General features: G+C 46.8%; 2 protein-coding genes across 2 annotated transcripts in view; one reads left to right on the top strand and one right to left on the bottom strand.

Annotated features, from left to right (window-relative positions):
- The window catches only part of LOC139531405 (receptor tyrosine-protein kinase erbB-4-like), a 52381-nt gene extending 39863 nt beyond the window's left edge, over positions 1 to 12518 (bottom strand). Inside the window, exons 1-2 of the mRNA XM_071327853.1 lie at positions 12476 to 12518; positions 12227 to 12378 (exon numbers count right to left, since the gene is read on the bottom strand). Coding sequence (XP_071183954.1) covers positions 12227 to 12378; positions 12476 to 12518 — 195 coding nt within the window. The remainder of the gene's footprint in view (positions 1 to 12226; positions 12379 to 12475) is intronic.
- LOC139532648 (receptor tyrosine-protein kinase erbB-4-like) overlaps positions 1 to 14695 on the top strand; it is a 686205-nt gene that overhangs the window by 233450 nt on the left and 438060 nt on the right. The window lies entirely within an intron of this gene.

Raw genomic sequence — 14695 nt, 5'->3', positions numbered from 1 at the left:
ATTCAGATCTAGGATGTGTTATTTTAGTGTTCCCTTTATTTTTTTGAGCAGTGTATATATATATCCGCATCCTGGATTGATCTGCGTTTATTGAAGAGTCAATCAGGCTAGGTGACATCATTAACAACCACTTGGCTACTTGACTCCACTCTGCCACTGAGACACTACAGGGGAATGTGTCACTCCGACATCCTCTGGCTTCAGGAAGATATGAACTACACCAGTCTCAAACTCTAGTCAGAGTGTACCCCTACAGTACAATAGACAGGTAGCAGGTAGAGGTTGGTCCTAACCACAGATCTAACCCCAACCACAACATGAACCATGAGGGGGATGAAATAGTATCTGCTTTAGGCCTCCCGAGTGGCGCAGCGGTCTAAGGCATCACTACAGATATGGGTTCGATCCCGGGCTGTGTTGCAGCCGGCCGCGACCGGGACACCCATGTGACGCAATTGGCCAAGCGTCGTCCGGGTTAGGGGAGGGTTTGGCCTGCCGGGATGTCCTTGTCCCATCGCGCTCTAGCGACTCCTTGTGGCGGCCCGGGCGCATGCACGCTGACTTCAGTCGCCGGCTGTACGGTGTTTCCTCTGACACATTGGTGCGGCTGGCTTCCGGGTTAAGCAATCAGTGTGTCAAGAAGCAGTGCGGCTTGGCAGGGTCGTGTTTCGGAGGACGCAAGTCTCTCGACCTTCGCCTCTCCCGAGTCCGTAGGGGAGTTGCAGCGATGGGACCAGACTAAGCACCAATTAGATATCACGAAATTGGGGGAAAAAAGGACTAAAAAGTACACATTTTTTTTAAATGTCCATAAAAACAAAAATAATAATACTATCTGCTTTAACAGTGGTTCAGCCCAGACCAGGGGTGTCAAACGGAATGTGTGTCTTATTGGTTCAGCCAAGACCAGGGGTGTCAAACTGAATGTATGTCTTATTGCTTCAGCCCAGACCAGGGGTGTCAAACTGAATGTGTGTCTTATTGGTTCAGCCCAGACCAGGGGTGTCAAACTGAATGTGTGTCTTATTGGTTCAGCCCAGACCAGGGGTTTCAAACTGAATGTATGTCTTATTGGTTCAGCCCAGACCAGGGGTTTCAAACTGAATGTGTGTCTTATTGGTTCAGCCCAGACCAGGGGTGTCAAACTGAATGTATGTCTTATTGGTTCAGCCCAGACCAGGGGTGTCAAACTGAATGTGTTACTTATTGGTTCAGCCCAGACCAGGGGTGTCAAACTGAATGTATGTCTTATTGGTTCAACCCAGACCAGGGGTGTCAAACTGAATGTGTTACTTATTGGTTCAGCCCAGACCAGGGGTGTCAAACTGAATGTATGTCTTATTGGTTCAGCCCAGACCAGGGGTGTCAAACTGAATGTATGTCTTATTGGTTCAAACCAGACCAGGGGTGTCAAACTCAATGTATGTCTTGTTGGTTCAGCCCATACCAGGGGTGTCAAACTCAATGTGTGTTTTCTGTTTTTTGTTGTTTGTATCCAATTAAGACCAAGACAACCAGGTTTGACACCTGTGGCCTAGACTGTAGATAGAAAAATGAGAGGAAGAGGATATGATGGTCACTCAGATAAACAGGTTCTTATTTACCTCCTCTGTTAGTAAGAGAGTGTTATTGCTCTAAGGCCCCGTTGGTAGGAGAGTGTTACTGCTCTAAGGCCCCGTTGGTAGGAGAGTGTTATTGCTCTAAGGCCTCATTGGTAGGAGAGTGTTATTGCTCTAAGGCCTCATTGGTAGGAGAGTGTTACTGCTCTAAGGCCTCATTGGTAGGAGAGTGTTACTGCTCTAAGGCCTCATTGGTAGGAGAGTGTTACTGCTCTAAGGCCTCATTGGTAGGAGAGTGTTATTCCTCTAAGGCCTCATTGGTAGGACAGTGTTATTACTCTAAAGCCTCGTTGGTAGGAGAGTGTTATTACTCTAAAGCCTCGTTGGTAGGAGAGTGTTATTACTCTAAGGCCTCGTTGGTAGGACAGTGTTATTACTCTAAGGCCTCATTGGTAGGAGAGTGTTATTACTCTAAGGCCTCGTTGGTAGGAGAGTGTTATTACTCTAAGACCTCGTTGGTAGGAGAGTGTTATTACTCCAAGACCTCGTTGGTAGGAGAGTGTTATTACTCTAAGACCTCGTTGGTAGGAGAGTGTTATTACTCTAAGGCCTCGTTGGTAGGAGAGTGTTATTACTCTAAGACCTCGTTGGTAGGAGAGTGTTATTACTCTAAGACCTCGTTGGTAGGAGAGTGTTATTACTCTAAGGCCTCGTTGGTAGGAGAGTGTTATTGCTCTAAGGCCTCATTGGTAGGAGAGTGTTATTGCTCTAAGGCCTCGTTGGTAGGAGAGTGTTATTGCTCTAAGGCCTCATTGGTAGGAGACTGTTATTCCTCTAAGACCTCGTTGGTAGGAGAGTGTTATTACTCTAAGGCCTCATTGGTAGGAGAGTGTTATTCCTCTAAGACCTCGTTGGTAGGAGAGTGTTATTGCTCTAAGGCCTCATTGGTAGGAGACTGTTATTCCTCTAAGACCTCGTTGGTAGGAGAGTGTTATTCCTCTAAGACCTCGTTGGTAGGAGAGTGTTATTCCTCTAAGACCTCGTTGGTAGGAGAGTGTTATTGCTCTAAAACCTCGTTGGTAGGAGAGTGTTTTTGCTCTAAGGCCTCGTTGGTAGGAGAGTGTTATTACTCTAAGACCTCGTTGGTAGGAGAGTGTTATTACTCTAAGGCCTCGTTGGTAGGATAGTGTTATTGCTGTAAGGCCTCGTTGGTAGGAGAGTGTTACTGCTCTAAGGCCTCGTTGGTAGGAGAGTGTTATTGCTCTAAGACCTCGTTGGTATGAGAGTGTTACTGCTGTAAGGCCTCGTTGGTAGGAGAGTGTTATTGCTCTAAGACCTCGTTGGTATTAGAGTGTTATTACTCTAAGGCCTCGTTGGTAGGAGAGTGTTACTGCTGTAAGACCTCGTTGGTAGGAGAGTGTTATTACTCTAAGACCTCGTTGGTAGGAGAGTGTTACTGCTCTAAGACCTCGTTGGTAGGAGAGTGTTATTGCTCTAAGGCCTCATTGGTAGGAGAGTGTTATTACTCCAAGACCTCGTTGGTAGGAGAGTGTTATTACTCTAAGGCCTCGTTGGTAGGAGAGTGTTATTACCCTAAGACCTCGTTGGTAGGAGAGTGTTACTGCTCTAAGGCCTCGTTGGTAGGAGAGTGTTACTGCTGTAAGGCCTCGTTGGTAGGAGAGTGTTATTACTCTAAGACCTCGTTGGTAGGAGAGTGTTACTGCTCTAAGGCCTCGTTGGTAGGAGAGTGTTACTGCTGTAAGGCCTCGTTGGTAGGAGAGTGTTATTGCTCTAAGACCTCGTTGGTAGGAGAGTGTTATTACTCTAAGACCTCGTTGGTAGGAGAGTGTTATTACTCTAAGGCCTCGTTGGTAGGAGAGTGTTACTGCTGTAAGGCCTCGTTGGTAGGAGAGTGTTATTCCTCTAAGGCCTCATTGGTTGGACAGTGTTATTACTCTAAAGCCTCGTTGGTAGGAGAGTGTTATTCCTCTAAGGCCTCTTTGGTAGGAGAGTGTTATTCCTCTAAGGCCTTTTTGGTAGGAGAGTGTTATTGCTCTAAGACCTCGTTGGTAGGAGAGTGTTATTGCTCTAAAGCCTCGTTGGTAGGAGAGTGTTATTCCTCTAAGGCCTCGTTGGTAGGAGAGTGTTATTACTCTAAGACCTCGTTGGTAGGAGAGTGTTATTCCTCTAAGGCCTCGTTGGTAGGAGAGTGTTATTCCTCTAAGACCTCATTGGTAGGAGAGTGTTATTCCTCTAAGTAGGAGAGTGTTATTACTCTAAGGCCTCGTTGGTAGGAGAGTGTTATTACTCTAAGACCTCGTTGGTAGGAGAGTGTTATTACTCTAAGGCCTCATTGGTAGGAGAGTGTTACTGCTGTAAGGCCTCGTTGGTAGGAGAGTGTTATTGCTCTAAGGCCTCGTTGGTAGGAGAGTGTTATTGCTGTAAGGCCTCGTTGGTAGGAGAGTGTTATTGCTGTAAGGCCTCGTTGGTAGGAGAGTGTTACTGCTCTAAGGCCTCGTTGGTAGGAGAGTGTTATTGCTGTAAGGCCTCGTTGGTAGGAGAGTGTTACTGCTGTAAGGCCTCATTGGTAGGAGAGTGTTATTACTCTAAGACCTCGTTGGTAGGAGAGTGTTATTACTATAAGGCCTCTTTGGTAGGAGAGTGTTACTGCTCTAAGGCCACACAGGTGCTGATTGATCCATGGGGACATTACTGTATCTTTCAGGATGAAAAAAAGCATACAATATGTGAAACTGAATCTAGACTTTTAATCCGCTAGCTTGTCAGCGTGAGGCTCATCTATCTGACTATCAGGACCCACTAGGCTATAACCACCATGTATCTCTCCTCTCTACCACCATGTATCTCTCCTCTCTACCACCATGTATCTCTCCTCTCTACCACCATGTATCTCTCCTCACTACCACCATGTATCTCTCCTCTCTACCACCATGTATCTCTCCTCTCTACCACCATGTATCTCTCCTCACTACCACCATGTATCTCTCCTCTCTACCACCATGTATCTCTCCTCTCTACCACCATGTATCTCTCCTCTCTACCACCATGTATCTCTCCTCACTACCACCATGTATCTCTCCTCTCTACCACCATGTATCTCTCCTCTCTACCACCATGTATCTCTCCTCTCTACCACCATGTATCTCTCCTCTCTACCACCATGTATCTCTCCTCTCTACCACCATGTATCTCTCCCCTCTACCACCATGTATCTCTCCTCTCTACCACCATGTATCTCTCCTCTCTACCACCATGTATCTCTCCTCACTACCACCATGTATCTCTCCTCTCTACCACCATGTATCTCTCCTCTCTACCACCATGTATCTCTCCTCTCTACCACCATGTATCTCTCCTCACTACCACCATGTATCTCTCCTCACTACCACCATGTATCTCTCCTCTCTACCACCATGTATCTCTCCTCTCTACCACCATGTATCTCTCCTCACTACCACCATGTATCTCTCCTCTCTACCACCATGTATCTCTCCTCTCTACCACCATGTATCTCTCCTCTCTACCACCATGTATCTCTCCTCTCTACCACCATGTATCTCTCCTCTCTACCACCATGTATATCTCCTCTCTACCACCATGTATCTCTCCTCACTACCACCATGTATCTCTCCTCTCTACCACCATGTATCTCTCCTCTCTAATAACCATGTATCTCTCCTCACTACCACCATGTATCTCTCCTCTCTACCACCATGTATCTCTCCTCTCTACCACCATGTATCTCTCCTCTCTACCACCATGTATCTCTCCTCACTACCACCATGTATCTCTCCTCTCTACCACCATGTATCTCTCCTCTCTACCACCATGTATCTCTCCTCTCTACCACCATGTATCTCTCCTCTCTACCACCATGTATCTCTCCTCTCTACCACCATGTATCTCTCCTCTCTACCACCATGTATATCTCCTCACTACCACCATGTATCTCTCCTCACTACCACCATGTATCTCTCCTCACTACCACCATGTATCTCTCCTCTCTACCACCATGTATCTCTCCTCTCTACCACCATGTATATCTCCTCTCTACCAACATGTATCTCTCCTCTCTACCACCATGTATCTCTCCTCTCTACCACCATGTATCTCTCCTCACTACCACCATGTATCTCTCCTCTCTACTACCATGTATCTCTCCTCTCTACCACCATGTATCTCTCCTCACTACCACCATGTATCTCTCCTCTCTACCACCATGTATCTCTCCTCTCTACCACCATGTATCTCTCCTCTCTACCACCATGTATCTCTCCTCTCTACCACCATGTATCTCTCCTCTCTACCACCATGTATCTCTCCTCTCTACCACCATGTATCTCTCCTCACTACCACCATGTATCTCTCCTCTCTACCACCATGTATCTCTCCTCACTACCACCATGTATCTCTCCTCTCTACCACCATGTATCTCTCCTCTCTACCACCATGTATCTCTCCTCTCTACCACCATGTATATCTCCTCTCTACCACCATGTATCTCTCCTCACTACCACCATGTATCTCTCCTCTCTACCACCATGTACCTCTCCTCTCTAATAACCATGTATCTCTCCTCACTACCACCATGTATCTCTCCTCTCTACCACCATGTATCTCTCCTCTCTACCACCATGTATCTCTCCTCTCTACCACCATGTATCTCTCCTCTCTACCACCATGTATCTCTCCTCTCTACCACCATGTATCTCTCCTCTCTACCACCATGTATCTCTCCTCTCTACCACCATGTATCTCTCCTCTCTACCACCATGTATATCTCCTCACTACCACCATGTATCTCTCCTCACTACCACCATGTATCTCTCCTCACTACCACCATGTATCTCTCCTCTCTACCACCATGTATCTCTCCTCTCTACCACCATGTATATCTCCTCTCTACCAACATGTATCTCTCCTCTCTACCACCATGTATCTCTCCTCTCTACCACCATGTATCTCTCCTCACTACCACCATGTATCTCTCCTCTCTACCACCATGTATCTCTCCTCTCTACCACCATGTATCTCTCCTCACTACCACCATGTATCTCTCCTCTCTACCACCATGTATCTCTCCTCTCTACCACCATGTATCTCTCCTCTCTACCACCATGTATCTCTCCTCTCTACCACCATGTATCTCTCCTCTCTACCACCATGTATCTCTCCTCTCTACCACCATGTATCTCTCCTCACTACCACCATGTATCTCTCCTCTCTACCACCATGTATCTCTCCTCTCTACCACCATGTATCTCTCCTCTCTACCACCATGTATCTCTCCTCTCTACCACCATGTATCTCTCCTCACTACCACCATGTATCTCTCCTCACTACCACCATGTATCTCTCCTCACTACCACCATGTATCTTTCCTCTCTACCACCATGTATCTCTCCTCTCTACCACCATGTATCTCTCCTCTCTACCACCATGTATCTCTCCTCTCTACCACCATGTATCTCTCCTCACTACCACCATGTATCTCTCCTCTCTACCACCATGTATCTCTCCTCACTACCACCATGTATCTCTCCTCACTACCACCATGTATCTCTCCTCTCTACCACCATGTATCTCTCCTCTCCTCTCTCTCCTCTCTACCACCATGTATCTCTCCTCTCTACCACCATGTATCTCTCCTCACTACCACCATGTATCTCTCCTCTCTACCACCATGTATCTCTCCTCACTACCACCATGTATCTCTCCTCACTACCACCATGTATCTCTCCTCTCTACCACCATGTATCTCTCCTCACTACCACCTTTCCTCTCTCTCTCTCTCTCACTCTCAATCTCTCTCTCTCTCTTTCTTTCTGTCTCCCCCCTTTCTCTCTCTCCCACTCTACCCCCCCCCCCCCCCACACTTTTCTCTCTCTCTCTCTCTCTCTCTCTCTGACTGACACACAGCGGCCTCAAGTTGAGAGGAGGGAGGGTTTTTGTCAGAGCAGATGTTTTTACGTGTCACATTAGTGGGGTGTCCTCCCTCCCTCCATCTCTCTCTCCATCCAGCTGCTGTTGTCTTTAAGGGAACAGGAACGATCAATTTGTGTGTTCCTCGTCTCTCAATGCTTGATTCAGCCCCCCAGCACCCTCTTCATGAATCTACGCTTGTGTTAATGGACGGCCCTGGCCACCACGGATCGCCAGAGAGGAATCACAAGCACTGTCACACATGTGCACGCGCACACAAACACAAGTGAGGGTGTGTGTGTGTGTGCTAGTGTGTCTTTGGGTGTGTGTGTGTTTGTTAGTGTGTGTATGTATGTGCATTCCTGTGTTTGTGTGTGTCTTTGGGTGTGTGCGTGTGTGAGTGTGCACGCTCGCGTGTGTGTCAGGCAGACGTAGTTGGATGGAATTTATCCAACCATTATGTAGAATTCATGTAGAATATAATAATGTACTACATTTATGAACCTGACTCCAATATCATGTCAACGATATCGGCCCTTAATCATATCAATCAATCTAGCCGAGGTAGCTAGCATTGTGTCACCACTCGGTATACAATAAGATGCACGTGTCTAGGTTTATCCTGACGCAATTATTAAGAAGCCAAGGGACAATGAGCTAATATCTTGCAATGAATGTCCTAGCATTAAATGAGTTAACCTTAGCTCAGAGCTGCACAGTTAGAGACCAAGTATATGTGCTATGTGTATTGTGAATAACATTAGTTAATTCACCAATTAATGGAATATTATTATGGTTCGTCTCCATTTAAAAGTCGTCCGATTGATTACAGTCATGGAATAATACACAATTATCAAATGGTACCAGACATGTTCACCATGAAATGGATACAAAACAGAAGTCTTAACAGCATAGAAAATTCACTACTATGAGATCGGTTTACCAATGTCTCCATGATCAAAGTTTAAACCCATCTTTTATTCTTCCAACAGCGCCAAATCCCAGTGTCTCCCATCGTCTAATTAACCTCACTTTGTACGGTCCAAAACATTCACACAAAAGGCATAACACTCCACATGCATTCTCTAATCTAGTCACCACACCTCCACACTGTATGATAAGAGTGCACCCGTGTTGCTCCTCTTTGAAGTATCTGCCGTCCGACCAACAGAATAACACAGTTTCTCTGTATCAAACAATCCATTAACAGTACAATGTAAAATATCAACATTCAACGCTCTTTATGAACTAGAATCCGGAACATGATCATTTAAATATCAGTCACACAGTAACATTCATTTGGTCAATAAACGTTTTCATCAGTCTTCACTCCTCCAACGGTGTCCGTCCGTGCTCCCAGGGTTCTTTGGGAACGTCCCTCCCCAGGAGAAAGCCACAGATAAGGTGTGATAGATGGTCAGCCAATCAAATAATGTCATAAATGGTGATTGAGTCATGACGCTGGGCCTCAGCGCCTGCCAGTCACCAGTATCAACTTCTATCCTTCTTCCACTACACAGACTCCTGCCAAGCTTGGCATCTCTGTTGGTATGGCATCTCTGTTGGTATGGCATCTCTGTTGAAATCCACATTAAAACACTTCCACTATACCCAACCATTCGACATATTTGTTCCAGCACAGCTCTAAATTCTAATATCCCTTTTCAACATGTACCGAAGTTCCAGAGGGCTTCACCAAACCAAATCCTTGGTCAGCTAAAGAAAGCATGGCAAATCAGTTAAGAAAAAAGCAGTCGGAGAAATTCAGAAGCGTGCATGAACATCATCTGTAAAACAGCTGCATCAAAGTGCAAGTTAACTTCTTTCGCGATTGGTGTCCACGGGACGGTTGAGCTAACGTAGGCTAATGCGATTAGCATGAGGTTGTAAGTAACCAGAACATTTCCCAGGACATGGACATATCTGCTATTGGCAGAAAGCTTAAATTCTTGTTAATCTAACTGCACTGTCCAATGTACAGTAGCTATTACAGTGAAATAATACCATACTATTGTTTGAGGAGAGTGCACAATTCTGAACATGAAACGTTATTAATAAACAAATTAGGCACATTTGGGCAGTCTTGATTAAAAAAATTGAACATAAATACAATAGTTCATTGGATCAGTTAAACTTTGCACATACACTGATGCCATCTAGTGGCCAAAATCTAAATTGCACCTGGGCTGGAATAATACTTTATGGCCTTTCTCTTGCATTTCAAAATGATGGTACAAAAAAATACAAAAGAACAGTTGGTTTTTTCTTTGTATTATCTTTTACCAGATCTATTGTGTTATATTTTACTACATTCCTTTCATATTTCCACAAACTTCAAAGTGTTTCCTTTGAAATGGTATTAAGAATACGCATATCCTTGCTTCAGAGCCTGAGCTACAGGCAGTTAGATTTGGGTATGTCAATTTAGGCAAACATTGAAAAAAAGGGGCTAATCCTTTTAAAGCTACTGCAACGACTGACTGAAGGGTGCTGATATTAGAGCCCAACTTCAATGTGACCAAATGTCTGACAAGTCTAATAAAGACGGTGGGGCCGAAACTGTTGTTTAAGTAGCTTTCACTGCAGAGGAACAGGACTCCAAGCGACTCGGGAGCACATCTGGGGGTAAAGAAAGCTTCTGAACTCCCAAACGAGCAGGGTTTCTTTGCCCTCAGGGACTGGCAGGTGTAACCTTATAAAAGGCTGTATAATAGTAGATAAGAGTTATAGTACAGCATGGTACCACTGTGTAACCTACAGTCTGACTGACAGCACTAATAACCCTTCCAATCACTCAGTTCCTTGTAGGCATCTTCCCACAATTACTAGACAGTCTGAGGATTTAGTGCGTTGTTCTTGATTTAGTGTGTTGTTCTAGATTTAATACGGTGTTCTAGATTTAGTTCATTGTTCTTGATTTAGTTCATTGTTTTTGATTTAGTGCATTGTTCTAGATTTAGTTCGTTGTTCTAGATTTAGTCCATTGTTCTTGATTTAGTGCGTTGTTCTTGATTTAGTGCGTTGTTCTTGATTTAGTGCGTTGTTCTTGATTTAGTTCATTGTTCTTGATTTAGTGCGTTCTTGATTTAGTTCGTTGTTCTTGATTTAGTGCGTTCTTGATTTAGTGCGTTGTTCTTGATTTAGTGCGTTGTTCTTGATTTAGTGCGTTGTTCTTGATTTAGTGCGTTGTTCTTGATTTAGTTCATTGTTCTTGATTTAGTGCGTTCTTGATTTAGTTCGTTGTTCTTGATTTAGTGCGTTCTTGATTTAGTTCGTTGTTCTTGATTTAGTGCGTTGTTCTTGATTTAGTGCGTTTTTCTTGATTTAGTGCGTTCTTGATTTAGTGCGTTCTTGATTTAGTGCGTTGTTCTTGATTTAGTGCGTTGTTCTTGATTTAGTGCGTTGTTCTTGATTTAGTGCGTTGTTCTTGATTTAGTTCATTGTTCTTGATTTAGTGCGTTGTTCTTGATTTAGTGCGTTGTTCTTGATTTAGTGCGTTGTTCTTGATTTAGTGCGTTGTTCTTGATTTAGTGCGTTGTTCTTGATTTAGTGAAAGAAGGAAGGAATGGCGGGATGGGTGTGAATGTCAGAAGTTCAATTGAATCATAGTAATTATCATCATCATTATCATCATTATCATAGTCATAACCATCACCACTTCCTGTCCTATCTGGTCTGGCTGTAACCAGAGGGCTCTGAGACACTTCATCAGTAATCATCAGCAAGGCACAGGAGAGAGAGGAGGGCCGGTTCAACCAGGATATCAACATGCATGACAACCGTCTCAACGGGAATATTTCCTGTCAAGTTAGCCGAGAGGAACAATCTATGATATTTGACATTTTTTATAATCTCAAGTGGTTGGCTCTGATAGGATGCGAAAACGTTTCTCATCCGTCATCCTCTGCCAGTTTCCCCGGAAACGCGAGGCGTCAGTGTACTGTTGGTGGCTCTACGGGTCAGGTGGTACTTAGCGGCACAGTGTGATATCATTAACCCCGCTACCATCTTTGCCATGTCACACCGCCATCAACCCCGTCACCCTGAGGACCGGCGCGGCCATAAAAGCAGGCGTCTCCACGGCAACAGCGTACCTCCAGATATCCCTTATCAATCCCCCAGATGCCTAATTGTTGCGCTAATGATGCAATGCCTGATGGAACTGTTTATGGTTTTCATTTTCCCTGACGCTGGAGCGCGGTAATTAGTGGCACACCTCAGATCATTAAACAGCATGGGGGGCCTGGGAGGGTGGGAGGTGGGGGAGAGGGGAGGTGGGCACACCGGGGAGAGGGGAGAGGGGAGAGGGGAGAGGGGAGGTGGGCACACCGGGGAGAGAGGAGAGGACCCATGCTGTGCCGAGACAGGCCTAGTAAGGGAGCTTTATGTTCATAAAAATAAAGAAACTAAAAAAATGTTTTTTAAATGATGTTATTCCAGGCCCCCTCGATCCTCACACCGGGTCCTCCCGGGTCCTCTCCTCTCTCCCCATCTGCAGCCCGTACATCATTTTATGCAGCACCAGTTTACCAATGAAAAAAAAAGATGTGCTAAAATATCCACAGTGCTGAAATGAAAAACATTTGATTCATAAACAGCCAAGAGATGAGAAAAGAACACATTATCCATGACGTTTTCACACTGCAACAGGTGGCTTCATGTCTACCATCTTGACCGACAACAATCCATGCTCTATCAGCAGCGTGCGGTCGAGCTGGACTCACCTTGAGGAAGGAGAGGTTCCGGTTCCGGTCGATACTGGTGATCTCCAGGTTTCCCATGACCACCTCACAGTTCTCATAATGCTTCTTCAGGGTGCGGTACTGCTGGTCCAGGTCTGACAACGTGCTCAACTTGTTCTCTGTTCCAGGGCAAACTGCAGGGAGAGAGAGAGAGAAAGAGATGGATACAAATACATCTCACAATTCAACTTGTCTACAAAGCGAATTCAATGTCATTCAACAATTACACACCGCAGATCATTAGAGACGCCTCTTTTGTAAAGTAGGCCGTCATTGTAAATGAGAATTTGTTCTTAACTAACTTGCCTAGTTAAAAAAGGTTACATTTTAAAATTCAAGAGACAGAGAGGCAGAGAGAGACAGAGACACACACAAACAAAGAGAAAGACAGACAGACAGAGAGAGAGAGAGAGAGAGAGAGAGAGAGAGAGAGAGAGAGAGAGAGAGAGAGAGAGAGAGAGAGAGAGAGAGAGAGAGAAACAAAAAGAGAGACAAAAAAAGAGAGAGAGAGAGAGAGAGGGAGAAAGGGGATACAGAAGGAAAGAGAGGGATGAGGAGAAAGTGAAGTAGAGAGAAAGGAGCAGGGGGAGAGAGCAGAGATGTTAATGTCACCGTGGAGAGAGAGAAAGGAGCAGGGGGAGAGAGCAGAGATGTTAATGTCACCGTGGAGAGAGAGAAAGGAGCAGGGGGAGAGAGCAGAGATGTTAATGTCACCGTGGAGAGAGAGAAAGGAGCAGGGGAGAGAGCAGAGATGTTAATGTCACCGTGGAGAGAGAGAAAGGAGCAGGGGGGGAGAGCAGAGATGTTAATGTCACCGTGGAGAGCGCCAGACCTGACCCTTGACAATGACAGAGCTTGTAGAGGTGGTAAACACTTGATTCCTCAAAGGTATTGACCTACAGTACCGGCTCTCCACGATCACACCGCCATTTAATGAAATCAAATCTAATGAAGTTCATTGACCTTTACAGAAGGTTTGACTGCTGACTTCTCATTACCTCTGATATTACAGGTCTTTGGTAGTATTAGTGGTGGCCGTGCCCATGTGGTGGATGACATCAATGGTAATAATGAAAACGAGCAGTAACAATGAGTGTGTGAGGGTGGAATGGAGTGTGTCCCTGTGTGTGAGGGTGGAATGGAGTGTGTCCCTGTGTGTGAGTGAATACAGCCATGGCTCCCCTATTATGTCTCACCCCAACTACCACCCATAGCCCCCTACTCCCTCACCCCAACTACCACTCCTAGCCCCCTACTCCCTCACCCCAAACACCACTCCTAGCCCCCTACTCCCTCACCACAACTACCACTCCTAGCCCCCTACTCAATCACCCCAAACACCACTCCTAGCCCTCTACTCCCTCACCCCAAACACCACTCCTAGCCCCCTACTCCCTCACCCCAACTACCACTCCTAGCCCCCTACTCCCTCACCCCAACTACCACTCCCTCACCCCAACTACCACTCCTAGCCCCCTACTCCCTCACCCCAACCACCACCCACAGCCCCCTACCCCCTCACCCCAACCACCACTCCTAGCCCCCTACTCCCTCACCCCAACCACCACTCCTAGCCCCCTACTCTCTCACCCCAAACACCACTCCTAGCCCCCTACTCCCTCACCCCAACCACCACTCCTAGCCCCCTACTCCCTCACCCCAACCACCACCCACAGCCCCCTACCCCCTCACCCCAACCACCACTCCTAGCCCCCTACTCCCTCACCCCAACCACCACTCCTAGCCCCCTACTCCCTCACCCCAACACCACTCCTAGCCCCCTACTCCCTCACCCCAAACACCACTCCTAGCCCCCTACTCCCTCACCCCAACCACCACCGCTAGCCCCCTACTCCCTCACCCCAAACACCACTCCAAGCCCCCTACCCCCTCACCCCAACACCACTCCTAGCCCCCTACTCTCTCACCCCAACCACCACTCCTAGCCCCCTACTCCCTCACCCCAACCACCACTCCTAGCCCCCTACTCTCTCACCCCAAACACCACTCCTAGCCCCCTACTCCCTCACCCCAACACCACTCCTAGCCCCCTACTCTCTCACCCCAACACCACTCCTAGCCCCCTACTCCCTCACCCCAACCACCACTCCTAGCCCCCTACTCCCTCACCCCAACCAGCACTCCTAGCCCCCTACTCCCTCACCCCAACACCACTCCTAGCCCCCTACTCCCTCACCCCAACACCACTCCTAGCCCCCTACTCCCTCACCCCAACCACCACTCCTAGCCCCCTACTCCCTCACCCCAACCAGCACTCCTAGCCCCCTACCCCCTCACCCCAACCACCACTCCTAGCCCCCTACTCTCTCACCCCAACCACCACTCCTAGCCCCCTACTCCCTCACCCCAACCACCACTCCTAGCCCCCTACTCTCTCACCCCAAACACCACTCCTAGCCCCCTACTCCCTCACCCCAACCACCACTCCTA

Source organism: Salvelinus alpinus, chromosome 10 (assembly GCF_045679555.1).
Source record: "Salvelinus alpinus chromosome 10, SLU_Salpinus.1, whole genome shotgun sequence".
NCBI classification, from domain to species: Eukaryota; Metazoa; Chordata; class Actinopteri; order Salmoniformes; family Salmonidae; genus Salvelinus; species Salvelinus alpinus.
This window is presented reverse-complemented; position numbering and strand designations above follow the sequence as displayed.